General features: G+C 39.5%; 1 protein-coding gene across 1 annotated transcript in view; it reads right to left on the bottom strand.

The window, feature by feature from the left end:
• Nucleotides 1-15194, bottom strand: part of gfra3 (GDNF family receptor alpha 3) — a 49652-nt gene extending 34458 nt beyond the window's left edge. The window contains exon 1 of the mRNA XM_044362802.1: nucleotides 14391-15194. Within this exon, the coding sequence (XP_044218737.1) occupies nucleotides 14391-14430 (40 nt within the window). The 5' untranslated portion in view covers nucleotides 14431-15194. The remainder of the gene's footprint in view (nucleotides 1-14390) is intronic.
• Nucleotides 15195-16075: the final 881 nt, after the last annotated feature.

The raw sequence follows: 16075 nt of genomic DNA, 5'->3' as shown, positions 1-16075 counted from the left end.
AGTCAATACATAACACTTCATGTCCTTGTATTTGTGGCCAGATGAACTATGGAAAATCCATCAGAGCAACAATGTCAAGCTGCTGATTTTTTTTATCTGAGAAGGTCTCAGGTTTGTGGGATATGGTGTTTGTTTAAGACCACCAGAAACAGAAATATTAAAGATCCCCTCCAGACATGTTTTAAGATGTATATAAAATTACTTTGAATAATAATTTCTCACACGGTTTTTCCACAAAAAAAATCAATTATCATGTTGAAATTCTTAAAATCACCTTCTTTTCCTTAATTAAAAATTCCAGAATCTATAAATATGCAAATACGATTAATTTCATTACTTCACCATGAAGTCTGTCATAAAGTCATTCTCAGTGTTTGTGCACTGGAGGTTTCAAGATTCCACATCACACTTGTGTAAGTTGCATACTTGCCCATGATTGGCTCCAAACTAGTGATGATGTCACAAATCATGAGTGTAGGTACACACCTTCAACTGAGATTTCAGGTGAGCACAGAGAAACTTTCCTCCTTCAGCAGATGAATGCAAACATCAGCAAACATCCAACTGAAGGAACAAGAAGAAAAACACATTTTTGAGTGGATTGGGACTTTAAATGAACAATATTAGAATGTTTGAAAAGAATGACCATCCTTATCTGGACATATGGAGTGAACCACGCAACATACTGTTGAGTATGGTCTTGTTCCAAAGCTGGATTTCAGTCAGTAGCTAGGTTTTCACCTAAATAGTAAAAATCAGCCAATAAAAATTCAAATTAATGTGCTTTTCCACCCACTGACGTTTCACAAATATTATCAGTTGGGTTGTTGAGACAAACAGCTTGTGGAGCTAATTTTCCAGTCACACTGATGTTTTCATCTCTTCAGTAGATGCAAATGTTTAAGTCACATGCTTCATGATTTATTCCTTAAGTCCATTTCCATTACATACAAAATGTGAATAAAAACACATGGATGGAAATGCACATAATGTGATTTTGAATGAGGAGTTCAGGTTTCACTTGACTCTATAATCTTCTCCTCCATCTCAATACAGAGTAATGCTGTTGTCTTGTATTATAGCTGCTATGAATGTTGTATGTACTTGACTGGCCAACAGAGTGAACTATGCCGACATGTGGCAGAACCAATTTTTTTGATGCACTACTCTGTCTTTTTGGCTGAAGCACTTTTCAACAGCCCCCCACCAAAATAAGTCTCATTGAAATGAATTAGGTGGCCCTTGTTCTCTGCTGCCTTGCTATTGTAGATGTGAGCCTGAGGACTATTTCTCAAGAGGTGTTCCCAAAGGAAGTCCAAGCCACAGTGTGCAAGTTGCCAAGTAAGGAGGGCCAGGCTGACTACAAAGAGGGCCAAGCATGAAAGTGAAATTGTTTAGCTAAACCTAACTTTGGCAGTAAGCCATTTTCCTCCCAGACTCCAAAATGTTCAGAGAAAGCTTTTCACTAATTTATCTTCACAGAAAAGAACAAGAAGTACATGTTGATAAATAAATGTACGTGCCTCCGTTTAGGTAGAATTTCCAAAAAAGCCCGTTTGTCATCACAGCTACAGTAGATGGCAGAAGGGAAGATTAAACTTTTGTTGCCACATTGTGTCTGCAGGCGGCAGGCAGCACTCTCCATCAGTGCTGGTGGAGTTTATCATTGTTTTCCTATATTGAAAACAATGAACAGTATGCCATCTGCTGCACACCAGCACTGTGGTGTATACACAGAAGAGTCTGGAGCGCTGCTTCGAGGAAGACATCCATTCAGACTGAGCACGTTTGTTTAACAGTGACTCAATCCAGCAATCACGGGTCACGTTTCTTGCCAAGTGTTCCAGCAAAAACGTCATGTATGCCTGACAATTTCTTGGCCAGGTGCCTGACAACCCTTACAGTGACAAGACTCCAGGAAGTCACGCCCCCCACCCCTTATAAAACCACAATTTGTCTTTCTTATACTTAAACAAACAAGGTATAACATGTTAATTAGTGAGCTTTAAAGTTGCTGGTAGCTGGATTTTGTTACCTTTGATCAGAACCAGGCTAGCTGTTCCTCCAGTCTAAACTAATATAAGCTACCTGTCTGCTGGCTGCACCTTCACATTTACCCTACAAACATGAGAGTGGTCTCAATCTTCTCATCTAACACTCCCCTAGAAAGCAAAGAAGCGTATTTTCCAAAACATTGAATTATACTTTTAATATCAGAAATCTGTATGTGTTCAGACTGAACTTGTGGCACATTTTAGAGGCAGCACCACTGCATGAAGTCAACGTAAAAAAAAGCTGTACTGTGACCCTTATTCAATCAAAACAAAGGCATGGGTTGCAAATGTTTGAGCTTGGATCAAAATCTGGGCTTATGCAGGGACTTATGACTAATTAATACATATACAGAGACAAGAGGGGAAGGGAGATAAATTGGAGGAAAAGATCAGAGAAAACTGGCATTCCTGCTGAGTTTCAAAATCAGAGGCTGAGCTGTCACATGAACACGTGTGTATGTACAGTATGTGTATGTGCTTTGCTAGCTAGCTTACAGCTGACATCTGTACAGTTGGTACGTTGGCTGTTGAAATAGAGAAAATAAAGAAATAAAATGGAACTAGTTGACATGAAGTCACACTGTTCGGACACATCTGTGCAAATTGCAAAGTTTTTGGCATGTTTTAAGACCAGTCAGAGGTTGTGTTAGCTCAACCTCTGTCACTAAATGTCACTAAAATACATGGTAATATTCATACACCATCTTGTTTTTAACTGTAGTGCCCTCTTTTGGTCAGTGTAATCCTGAAAATAGGGTTTAATATAGTTTCCCCATGTTTCATTATAATTCTATTAGATCTCTGACACAGCCTATAGTGTGTGAAGGACAGTTGAACAAATATAACTGTACATATAAACAAATCAATCAGTGTGATACGGAGGTCAATACGACATCACCTGAGGCCACTTCAGGCAACAGTTGAAACACCAGCTCATCATCTAATAATGATGCACTTCAACATCAATAAATCATTACCGCATTCATTCTGAGGTGGTAATATAATTACCATAAACAAACCACACCAACTCCTCCTGGCCTTTACAGAGTGTTTACACTGTGTGCCACAGGGTTGGTTTTAATGTGAAAGCTGCAGGATTAATTTACAGCACAAAGCATGACTGCACCTAATCCACAATGTTATTCCATTTCTGTTATTACCTGGTGAGAATATACTGTATACTGGCTGTTATCATGTGCAGTTATCAGCTCTTATCCCTCTCTCTGTACAAATATCTCCCTCTTATACTTGGCACAGAAAGACTTGGAACTAGCTGTGGTGAAGAATCAGGTGAAAAGTGTTTCTCTGGGTGAAAGTATTCCCAGCACTGTGATGAGAAATGGAAGTGATGCGTTTCACATTGCGGGTTTGTTTGGAAGAAAAAAAAGGAATAAGTGGTTGGTTAAAATGAGAAGTGATGCCAACCACAGTTGAATGAACAGACAAAGACAGCCATCCAGAAAAAAACAAACTTCAATTGAGCATCCAATAACAAAACCCGGGGAAAAGATGCCACAGGAGTGACCAGTGTCTCTGACAGCAATGACTGTTTAGCATCAAAGAGACAAAATGAAGATATAACCTCAAGAATTCTCAACTTCAGTGCCAGTGTCAGATGGGTGGAGTCCACATTTTGGGGAATAAGATAAACAATAAGTAAACAGGAAGCCACTTTGATTATTCATCTCCACTTCACTGTGAAGCTGAAATAGAGCTTTGGTATCTAAACATGCTAAGTCAAATGTAACTGGACTTGCATATTTCTTGAAGACGTTTCACTTCTCATAAAAAAAAACTTCAGATGGCTTCAAGAATGCACAGCAATTCTAGTTGTCTTAGACATTACTATGTTATAAAGTCACTGCCTGCACAAATGTTGGGAAAAACTTAACTGAAACAAATACAATTCATCCACAAACTAGTGTAGAAACCAACAATTTTCTGTTCTTTAGAAATGTCGTATTAAAAAATATTTAGCAATTCAAACTACAGACTACTCCATTACTATACACTATCACATATACACTATTGTGTGCCCAGTTGCCCCATCAATAAACTGAACATTTTTTTAACAACACAATCCCAACTCAAGTTCCTCCTCCTACAGCTGCTACAAGCATTTTCTGGGGCTATGAACCATTTTTTGACCATATCATATTGTCCTCATCAGGAGTTGGAGTTGATGATGAGCAAAATCTGAAACTAAACGATTGTTTAGTAAAAGTAACAACTCCATTTTAAGAATGAACTTTCATGCTAAGGCGTCTTGTTTATATCTTTGCTAATGCAAAATGGAGGAAACTAGCAAGCCACAGTCATGACACCATCTTGTTGAATGTGCAAAGCATTTTGCTTTCAACATCATAGATGCAAAAATCCTGGATAAAGGTTTTTGCTGCCACTTAAAAATGCAACTTGTTAATTTCAACAAATTACATGATAGTTTGACAGAGCACTGCATCTGGAAAAGTAACTTTCATTGATGTGAAGAGATGGTTTCCCATCATGGCTGACAGCTGGAGCTTGTGGAAACTGAAACAGAGTGTTGCCAGCCTGTGATTAGAGGACATCTCAGGATCACAGCATGGACTTTGGCTCTATGTTCTGTGCTTCCTTAGTAAAAGCTTAGGTTGAGAGCCAATAATTGGGAGTCTGACCTTTTAACAGAGCAAAAACTTCATATTGGTAAAATTAGTTCTGCAGTACCAGGGTAGGTCAACCAATCCAATCATTTTAAAAAAGCAGTGGGAGTAAGAGCATGTGGAGCAGTTTGCAGAAAATGACCGATATGAGCTGAGCTTTGGTTCCCCCCTCTGTTACTTTATGCCCGCAACCCACTGCTCTTCCCTCGCCTAAATTAACCAGAATAATTCACACAAAAGTCAGTGTGTCACCTGCAAATTTCTAATCACATTTCACAGACAATCAGAGACTGAACCACTAAGCCTCTACATTCTCATTTCCCTTGCTTCCTTGTTTATGAAAAACCGAGGTAATAGTGGAGGCATAATTAGTATAATTATGATCAAAGAGCACAATAATGGATACTGTCTGAATGGTTGCGAAGGTCTCAGACAGTGATAAATGCCTCCCATTTTTCTTTACATTTTGCAAAAGAACTCCTGCTGTGTCGTTGCGTATTACAGTAAAGGAGCTTCTGCCTCCATTCCCTGTGTTTTGGCAAAGACTCTCATCAGCCTGTGGTTTTTCACAAATTACATTTGATAATGACAAGAAAAGGGCTCTTGCACAGTCAGTCAGCCAGCTGAGGCAAGTTCGAACTGCAGGATAGCTGTTGGTGGGGGTCATGATATCATTCTTTAAGACAGTCACTGCCACTAGTGTTAAGTCTTCCACTAACGAAAGAAACAGATGAAAATTCCCAAGCTGTATTGGTTGCATATCATGCCTCGCAAGATTAGACCATCTGACAGGGCATGTTGGAAATTTACAACCTGGCATCTTCAGGATCCACAACACAGACCACGAATGAGAAGCTGGTTGACAGTGATGACAGTTGAGACCCATCATTGGCCAAAGGGAGCCCTGTTTACAGTAAGATCAGGGACACCCAACACCCAATGAGTTTTATGTCAGCTCCCTCTGGAGCCACAAAAGGCTTAATACATATGCAGCAGTACTCTTGTAATGTGGCATTTTTAGGTGGAAAAAAATGGTGGGGCAACAACTACTTTGGACAGAGGCATGACCAAAAAATTACATCATCATCGCTTCATATCCCCCCTGAAATGATATTTTTGACTCTTCTACAGCATAACTACAGGGCACTACAGGACTAGATAAAATATGCTAATGTGACTGTTAATACAAAAGCTGTTTGCAGGCTGAAGGATAGCAATAGGAGGAGAAGGGAGTGGCATTTTTTAGGGAACACATGTTTTAATTAAATGCAGGAAGGAGAGCAGAAGATGACTGTAGGAAGAGGGGGGACAGGGGTAGACACCCACATGAGTAAAGGCAAATAAGTATCTCACTATTCACAGGATTAAACAGTTCAGCAGCAGTGAGTTCTGCACCAAGCCTTTGATTCACCATAAAATCCAACCACGACCATTAGAAAAGAAAGAATCACATTACAAATACATACCACGCTTTAACAGCAAGATAAACTATAATTCTTTCACTCACCACTTCAAAGCTCGCTTGAAGAGAAACAAGGCACGGCAGTTCTTCCTCTGGACAAACTTTTCAATGACTCTGGTGTTAAAAACCTGCAGCTGCCATTTGTATGTGCAGTCACTATGGGAAACGTTAGCTACGTTTGCTTGGTTGAGCAAGCCCAACTTTACTGCACTGTCTAGAAGACTCCCGCTGCTTTCATGTTTGGTAATCCTTTTGGAAAGATGCTTGAGATCCTTAAAACCTGCTCTTGACCAGGTGCCGTCTACTCAGAAAACACACACAGGAAGCAAAAAAGCGCCTCCTTTGACAAGCTAGCAGTTAGCCATTTTTTCCGGGAGAACCATTCCACATGAAATCTGCAGTTATTTTTGCCTGCGGTTTGGTTTATAACAATGTCCCTTGGCTGGTGCGCATTATTTGTCTGTGATTTCCAAAAGTTTTACAAATCACTGTTAAACAATAATGATGTTTTATGATGTGACAACGCTGTGGTTTAGGTCTGGTAGGTTCAGGGAAAGATCATGGTTTGGGTTAAAATGATCACTTTATTAAGGTTAGAGAAACATGGTGTGGCTTAAAGTTACTATTTCCTTAAAGTTACCTTTGTCGTCACGGCTACAATAACAATGGGGTTAAGGTTAAGGTTTTTTTAATTTTTTTTAATGTCCTGACTTGCGGTTGGAAACAGGAATAAAATCAGTTCATGCCTCCATCCACCCCTCCTCCTCTGAATGAGTAAATCTGTGCACATATATATATTTATATACGTCATCTGCTCCCAGTTACAATTACTCTGACCGCTAGATCCCATCTGTCACTCAAACATGATTATATGTCGTTTTTTGGGCAACTAACATTACGATCTACTGTGTCGTTTATCTTGGGAGGACAGTCTCTACTACTCTAATCTTCTACTACTTAGACTAACACTGCTGGCCAGAGTGCCATAATACTTGCTTCAAATATTCAGAGTCTCCAGAGGATGAATCCTAAAGATTTGGTGACCCCCCTGATCTTTCTTCTAATGCCACTATCAGGCCCAAGTTTACTCTTGTATAACTGAAACATCTAAAGCAGATTGCCATGAAATATGCCATCTACAGGTCAAAATAAAAACGTTTTATATTCAGTAATTAATGACAGAGATTGTCATGAAATTTGCTGATCATCAAGAGAATAAATGCATTTGATTTGAATGACCCCATGGCCTTCATTCTGCGCCGCCTTTATAGCCCCGCTACTGGTATGGCTATAGGAACAGAAAAATGCCAGTGTGTTGTTCATTCCATTTAACAGTAATTATGGGGTGTAATGAATATTGCAGCCCCAAGCAGAGCTTTAAACCTTAAGTCTTCTCCACATAACAACAAATACATCTTTAATCTAGATTTGGTTTTTAGCTTTATTTGGGTTGGAAGTGTTTACTCCCCACTTTGGCCCCAGCCCTAAAATGTGCATCTGGCATGAAAAGAATGAAAATGTGTGTAAATATTGTTCTTGAAAAGAAAGAGAAAGAGAGCGCAGTGTGTTGTAAAATTATTTTAGTTAATTCAAAAAATGTTTTTGTAAGTTTTAGCAATCTTCATGACGCATATATATATTTTTTTACTTATGTTTTCTCAGCTTTTCATTATTTTATATTAACAGCTCTGTTATTTAGCACTAATTTCCTGACTTAGTGACACTGATCTTGTGCTGCAATGTGTTTTTTAAAATTATAATTACATTTCATGATTATGCCAAAACTCTCCATATAAAGAGTAAAGAATGTGTTTCTATACGTTTTAATGTTTGAAGAGTCTTGTCCCAACCTAAAGTAAACTAAATGTCTGGCAGGGGTCCTCCTGCCAACAGGGAGGGCGGTCTGTCGGAAAGACTAACTGGGGATTGAGGGTCCAGCCACAGATCTGAAGCCAGTTTCTGACACATCTGTCATCATGATAGCAGATGGGCCTGAGGTCAGGCCTGGGATCAACCCAGGCTCTGACCACAGAGAGCAGTGGTACCTTCAGGGACCGCTGAATCGTGTCCGACACTGAGTTTGGGTGAGGACACACCAATACACACACACACGCAGTACTCAATCTAAGGCTTGTTCACACATTAACACACATACTCACACACAGCCAAGGAAGCAGAAGCCAACACACCATCTGCCGCCCCTGTGTTTGAGTTCCAAATCCCAGTTATCAACAAAACACACAGAAGACCTCCAAACTACCCCGTTGGATACACCATTCCCTTTGAGAAGAACGCTATCACACACACACACAAACACATGCATGCACACGCCACACACACACACCTCTGCATTCAGATCAGATGAAACCAGGTGGATGGAGGCCAGGTGAGTTTCTCATTTTTCATTAAATATGACAGAAGAAGGAAGATGGATTTCCTCACTTCTTTTACCAAGTTCATTCACCTCACACACTTCTAATCCTCTTCATCTCTCCCTCTCACTCCCTCTCTCTGACCCGGGATGATGGCCTCTCCTATTCCAAGCAGCTTTTTTACACTTATCATCAAAGCAGGTTTATGATGCTCATTTCTCTGGCCTCATTGCTCTTCATAGACGTCATCGTCTGTCACCGGAGATCAATACAGATGAGACTCTCTCTCTCTCTCTCTCTCTCTCTCTCTCTCTCTCTCTCTCTCTCTCTCTCTCTCTTTCTCTGCCTACCTACTGGAAGGACTCCTGTTGTTCAAAGCACACACCCCTGCAGTGCCGTTGAATCAGCAGTAATGGGTGTGTTAGCACGGTGAGACAGGCACACAACCATCCTATACTTTGAAACACCTGACACCTGTGTGTTTGTGTTTGTGTGTGTGTGTGTGTGTGTGTGTTTTTTATATGCTATAAGAGGAGGCTGTGTGTGTTTAGATGAGGTAATGTCTAAGGATAGACCATTGCATCACACCACTATATAATCTGCCTATAGCTTCCATTTTATTTAAAGGGGCACTCCACAGATTTTACACCTAAAGGTCAGTTTACTCAGCATGAGGAGTGCAACTCAACCTGTGAAAACAGTTGTATAATGTCCTCTGTGGCTCTGGAGGAGATTTTGTCTAGGCTAAGAAAGTAGCCAAGATGATGAAGATGAAGGATTTGTAGACACAGTATTTTTAAAGAAATAGTTTAACATCTTGGGAAACACGCTGTCTGACCAAGAGTGAGATGAGAGAATAGACACCACGCTCTGGTCTGTCCATTAAATATATGGCTACAGCATTCTTCCTGGAGTCTCCGCTGGTTGCCTGGACACTGCTCCCAGCCAAGAAATAGTCCAGCACATAACCCCAGGTAAATGGTCAATTGTTGTTTCTTCACTTTGTTTTTTTGAACAGATTAAACAAATGAAATATAACATGTTAGTTAGCTTTAGAGGTGTTGGTAGGTGTGTTTTTTTTTACCTTCAGACTTAGCCAGATTAGCTGTTTCCCTGTTTTCAGTTGTTGTGCTGAGCTTCATATTCAGACCAAAATGTTGAATTATTGCTTTAACAAAAAGTTTGCGTTATAAACTGAAAGTTTGGTGTTTGAAAGATGTGAGCATTTACCAGGCAGGAAGAGTCTAATGAAAAGATGATGTGGGAAATTTAGGATCCAGTATTTTTGGAGCCTGGCCCATACTAGTATCTAAAAGTCAGGATATCTCAGCCTCTGCTTCTTCAATTTTGACTATTCCTTTTTTAATCTGCCATTGGCAAGTCCCTCAACTTTATGGAAGTGTAACACTAAATTGCTTGAGAGCACCTTTAAATGGATCTGGTACACTATTATGAGTGTTATTATATTATGATTATTATTGTCACAAAGTGATTTAAGAGCACTGCTTACATGCAAGTCACAAACGGTTACACCAACATGTATCACAAATGATTGTTGTTTGCAAATTGCCATTAATTTGCTGTAGTGCTTCAGGGCCTCTGCATGCTCCTGCATGGGTTTCATATGGCATCAAGAATATATCTCATGTTACAATTGCAGCTTACATGTTGCAGATTTGGTGCACCAGCTCCCTGGTTTTCAAAAGAGAAATGTAGTGTCCTGTAGTATAAATGTTTTTAAGGTCTTTCTTCCCTGTCAAGCAAAGAATTCTGTGACAAATACTGATAGCATTTTTTTTTTTCTCACCAAGAAATTAGTCAAGTTGAAGCATCCCAAAGTTTCCAGAAACATCAAGTATGTCAGGCTGAATTTTGAGCAAATGTGTATAAAATGATGAACAAGACATCAAGAATGTTATATTTCCATATTTCCATTTGGTGGACTGGTTTGAATATTTCACTCAATATAGGCATCATATAGCTGCAGTGAGGAGCTGGACAAGCTGATATACAATATATTTATATGATACGGTCAGACAGTGTGGGATAAGGTCTTTTTAATAACCATAAAGCTACTTCAGGGGAAACAAGATGTTTCTAAGAGAAGGTAAATATTCCCTGTGGGCAGCTTCACTCCCAAAGTATCGGTATCAGTATAGGTCTTCAAAAACCCACAAGTGGCGTCTATGCAAAATGAGCCCTGTCACGCACCCTCCCACCCCCAAAAATACACACAAACATGCACACCTGCCTCCGCACCGATAAGACGTCAACCACCGCCGTTCCAAATGTGTTTGCACACCGGCGTCGGTTGACTGCACTTCCTCATTGAACGACTTGAACAATTTATTCTGACGCGCCGCTGAATCCGAGGGGGAATTTAGATTGAGATTGAAAAAAAAGGAAAATCAGACACGACCTGAAAGCCTTGTGGGAGAGAAAGAGGGGGAGGGGAGGGGACCGGGTAAACCTGAGGCAGAGAGACAGCGAGATATATGAGCCTGTCACTCAACATTATAGTGTCACTACAAGCTGGACAATCATTAACACGGCTAATGAACACAGCGGGGCCATGCTGCTGTGCAGACCACGCTCACATAAAGCCACTGTGGGGGAATTTCATTAGACCTGCAGCAGCACTGATATAATTCAATGATTCCTATCCAGGGGTACTGTACTTATACCCCAGGGGGTTCTTCTACAGTTTCCAGGGGGTACCTGGAAAGACTGTGGAAGAGCTCAAATACCTTGAAAAGTAATATAGAAATAATGATTTTATTATAGACAGTATATCCACATATGTGTGTTTAGGAAGAAAATAAATACACAAATATGATTTCAAATTGTGGTGATGCTGATCTTAAATATATTTATTCTCATGATATTGTATGCTGTGGTTGTCTGACTGCACAACGTAAACTTCTACCAACCTGAATAATACTTTAAAAACAAGTGTTGCCATTGAAAGTTCATGAAAACTAGGAAAAAGCCAACGAAAAGCAAAAAGCTGGATAAAAGGTTGAAGTCCAGTGTCTGAACTAACGCAAAATGGACCGCATCTACAAAATAAAATAAAATTTTAAAAAAGACCATGCATAAACATGAGCAATTCCAGGATCACCGTGTCCTGTAAACCAAGAATCATCCTGAGCCACTGTAGTGTAACACTATCACACAATTCCATAAAGCTGTCCCATTTAACAGGAGGGGGGAGGGGCAGCTGTGAGAATGATCTGATAGGACTGAGGGTTCACCAAACAAAAAGGTTGGGAGTCACTGATATAATCTACAGTAGATACCACCAACGTAATTATTACAACACAATAACTGTGATTCTTTTTTTTCTTAATAACACACATGTACAAAAAATGTATTGTAAGAAAATGAAAGATTCAAATGCTTTTTACATATCCTACCTTAATGATTTAACAGTATCTATGGACGCACGTCAATTACAAAAAAAAAAAAAACAATTAAGTCAAGTCCACAGCTGAGCGGTAAAGGACAGGTTCTGCATACAAATCAACTAAAACTAAAACTGAAGCATCATCTTGTTAGACTCCACCTCCTAAATAACGTCAGGTGACTTGCAGGTGCGCTGTGAGCTTTCGGCTTTTTTTTTTGGCATCACATCAGACTTGAACTGAGAAAAACATGCTAATAGCCAGACATGGGCGTGTCCCGTTAGTCATAAATTGTTGGTGTGTGTGTGCACTCTCACATTCTCAAGTGCTCAGAATCTGGTGAGAGATAAAAATTAGTTTCATTCTTTTGTCATTACTAAACTTCCGTATATACCTACAATGAGTTTGTGTTGACCAATTTACTGCTTTTATCTTAAATTCCTGGAAGATTGCATAAACTCTTTACTGTAGGTGATAAAAACTTGGCCTACTAACCTCCTCAATTATTAACCACAAAATGGTTGTTGCAGGCTTGACCATAGCTGAATGGTACTGTAAACAACCCTTTAAAAAAGTTCTCTAACAGTACGTCTATGGTGCTGGAAAAAAAAGGCTTTTTTCTCTCAGTTTTTTCATTTACAAGCTTTTAGCGGCCAGACACAGACTCCCAAACTCCATACAAAACACACGCAAAGAGATAAAGAGAGGTCCTACAATAAACATGACAAGTTAATCCTCAGGACAACATACATCATCCAACAGCAAGTTCATTGATTGCAAAATGATCGTCAAGAAGCCGCTTTGGTGAGAATACAAGCGCACAAGTACAGCTCTGCAAATGCAACAAGAAAGGTTCAATTTTTCATTTGGTTTAAGATTTCAACCAAATCAAGCACAGTGTCTTATGTGTGAATCACACACTAATTCAGGAAATAATTTGTAGAATTGAGGTGGAGTTTCAAACCATCAAGAATCATATTCAGTGTTGTTTGTATCAATAAAGACGGACTTTAAGGGTTCTCCCAACATCCAAAGATAGTCACGACTCTTGTCAGGATGGATAATCATTAAAAAACAATCTATACAATGAGGAAAAAAAGGCATTTTAAAATAAAAGAAGGTCTAGAGTGGTTTTACTGCATATAGAACATCTGCTGTAAAGTTGTGTAAAGACAGAAAAAAGAAAAGGCGTCTCTTTGGAGATCTGTGAAGGTATATGAAGGGGACAAATATCCCCTAAAAACATGAATGCTTTAATTGTCTCTTAATAAATCATGCCTGATGTGTCTGCTGAATTTCATGTCTGAATCTTCCCTTGGTCTGCAAGAGACAGGGGAACAAATACACCTGAAATAAAGTGGTTCAGCACAATCATTATCAGAGCAGATGGAGGAGCAACATTCAGGGTTTCATTTTGGACGACGGCGGATCACATTTTTTGTTTGATAGTTTTTTTAAGGATATGCTGCATTCACATTCCTCTTAATCGACATGGAACATTTAATGTGATTTTAAGGTTTACAATGAAGACATTCTGTCATTCATGTGCACTCATTTTGTCATTTATTATGATTTATTTGCTCCTCAATAATGAACTTTTTTTTGGTTTTTCTTTCTCTTTCTCTGATTTTTTTATGTGCAAATGTGCCAAAATATGGCATTTAGAAATCACAATATTAAAAAAGAACACTGATTTTAAAACAGACTTACTTTAAAACATCTTTTGTATGAAACTGTATTTTATTATAACAAATCATTAGATTCTTTACGCTTCATAACTCCATATAGAGCCACAACCTCACAAATAAATAAAGAATTCTTGCTGTTCTGCTGGGACTCAAACAATAAAATATGTAGCCTATATATATATATATATATATATATATATATATATATATATATATATAAGCACTGAATAGCACCAGTGTCTTTATGGAGCTTTTGACACATATCCGTCAGCTCAATCATCATATTTAAAGTTTCAGTCCAGGGCTTGGAGCTGGAAGGGCGTAGCCTAGTGGCGTTTTAGACGATATATATTGTTTTGCTTTAACTAAAAGCACAACCAACAGCTGTTATTATTGTGAAACAAAAAAATCCTACTTGAGGATTAAGGCAGCTTTATGAGACATTTTTTTTTACTCTGCTGAAAAGTTGAGAGGAAAAAATGCACACCTCCTCACATCCCTGTGGCTCCAGGACCGTGAAACTGACCAAACGAACAAAAGACCTGCACCTCAGAGTAATGGAGGTAATAATAAAAGAAGGCAGAAATATCTCGCTTTACTTTGGGGGTGAAATGTGTGGCTACAAATGAAGCACCTCCCGCTCTCCATCCTCATCTCCATTTAAGTTGCGAGCCAAAGAGCATCCAGACAAAAGAGTGTGGTATAACAGTTTCACAAAAGATTCAACCTTTCAGTTTTATTCTAAAAAAATCAAATAATTGGACCTACCTGAGAAGAAAAGAACAAGCACAATCCAGAGGAAAATCATGTTTGCCGTGTTCAGGACAGAGGGGGGAAACCGGGATGTGGGACGGGACTTGGTGCGTTCTCGGCTGGTCCAGCAGCACCGCTGTGCGCCCCGCAGACTGACACCCAGCCTGCCGCTACATTCACCGCACCGACACTCTCCGTCCAGTCCGTCCGTCTTTTGTTCTCTGTCTGCGACGGTAAAGTCCCCCTCAAGTTTCAAATCCCCAGACGGAAGGAAGGAGAAGCCTCGGAGGAATGTGTCGGAGCAAATTACGCGCCGGAGAGGCAACCTCTGTGAGTGTGTGTGAGAGTGTGTGTGTGTGTGTGTGTGTTTGTGCCAAGGCTCCAGCTTCACACCGCGCTGCTTGGAGAAATCAACTACTGGATGGAGGAAATGTCAAGCGTCAAGCGGCTGCAGCTCTGTCCGCGGACACTCATCTCGACGCGGCTCCGCTGGTGAAGGGGTCCCGGTACATTCTGCGATCATGATGCTGACAGGCAGAGGAGGCTGGGGTTATTAACTGGTGATATCCCTCCTCCTACTCTTCCTCCTCCTCCTTCTCAGATCATCATCATCATCATCACCATCATCATCATCATCACCATCATCATCATCACCTTTAGGGATAGTATACCAAGGGAAGAAAATAGACTGTGTATTGAGGTCTTTATAACTGAGTAGATATTGTAAGTTGAATTTTTAGTTAATTCACATTCCTGTTACCCCAAAAAGACACTGCCTTTGAAGCATTTGAAGTCATTACAAGAGCCCTTTGAAATCTGCACCCTATGCCAACAGGTTTATTAATTTTAAAAAAAAATCCAGTATTTGTATTGATAGTAATTGTATTTTGTTGTAACTTAATATAAGTTACCCAAAGATTAAATTGATTCTCTTCAAGCATGACTTCCACCCCGGCTACAGTCTATTGAAATATCATATTTAATGGTTTGAACACTTTATAGAATGCTTCAACTCCCAGTAAAAATCAATGAGGTCTCTTACAGATAAGCGATGCAGTGAAAAGTACTGTACCAGAGTTCTTTATGCATCTTTTTAAAATTCCATGAAGAAGAGCTTTTGTGTCTTCAAATTTCCTGAACAGAAAGATTATGCAGCCTACAGACATCTGTAGACTTGATGCAACGTTTTAGAAAGTCTCTAAAATAATATTGTGTTCATAAAATTGTGGTCATTAGTCACTCCCTAATGTTTTAACAGCAACTTATACAGTTGTGTTGATTCAATAGATGAGTGTTATCTTAATGTATTGTAATGTAATAAAGTCAGTTATGATTGTTTTTATTATCTAATATACCAACACTTGTTAGTCATTACTATTATATGGATACAGTATGTGTATGGTAAAAAAAAAAAAAAAAGTGTGTTCATAGTTACAAACCCACAGAGAATCATCACCAACTCTGCAGTTCCCGTCAGCTCCACCAAGCATTTTAGCCTCTTTCAGCTCATTGTTTTGGTTTTCAGTCTCTCTGCTCTCATCAACCTGGTTTCCAGCAGCAGCAGGCAGCTGTTTCAGAGAAAATGCTCTGATAAACCCACTGTACACTACCTGCTCAGCACCAAACAGCAGACACACACAGTTAGAGACTAGCTGGTGAACACAGTGGAGCATTTAGCAGCTAAAGAGCAAGAAGGTCTT

The sequence above is a fragment of the Thunnus albacares genome, chromosome 10 (assembly GCF_914725855.1).
Source record: "Thunnus albacares chromosome 10, fThuAlb1.1, whole genome shotgun sequence".
NCBI classification, from domain to species: domain Eukaryota; kingdom Metazoa; phylum Chordata; class Actinopteri; order Scombriformes; family Scombridae; genus Thunnus; species Thunnus albacares.
This window is presented reverse-complemented; position numbering and strand designations above follow the sequence as displayed.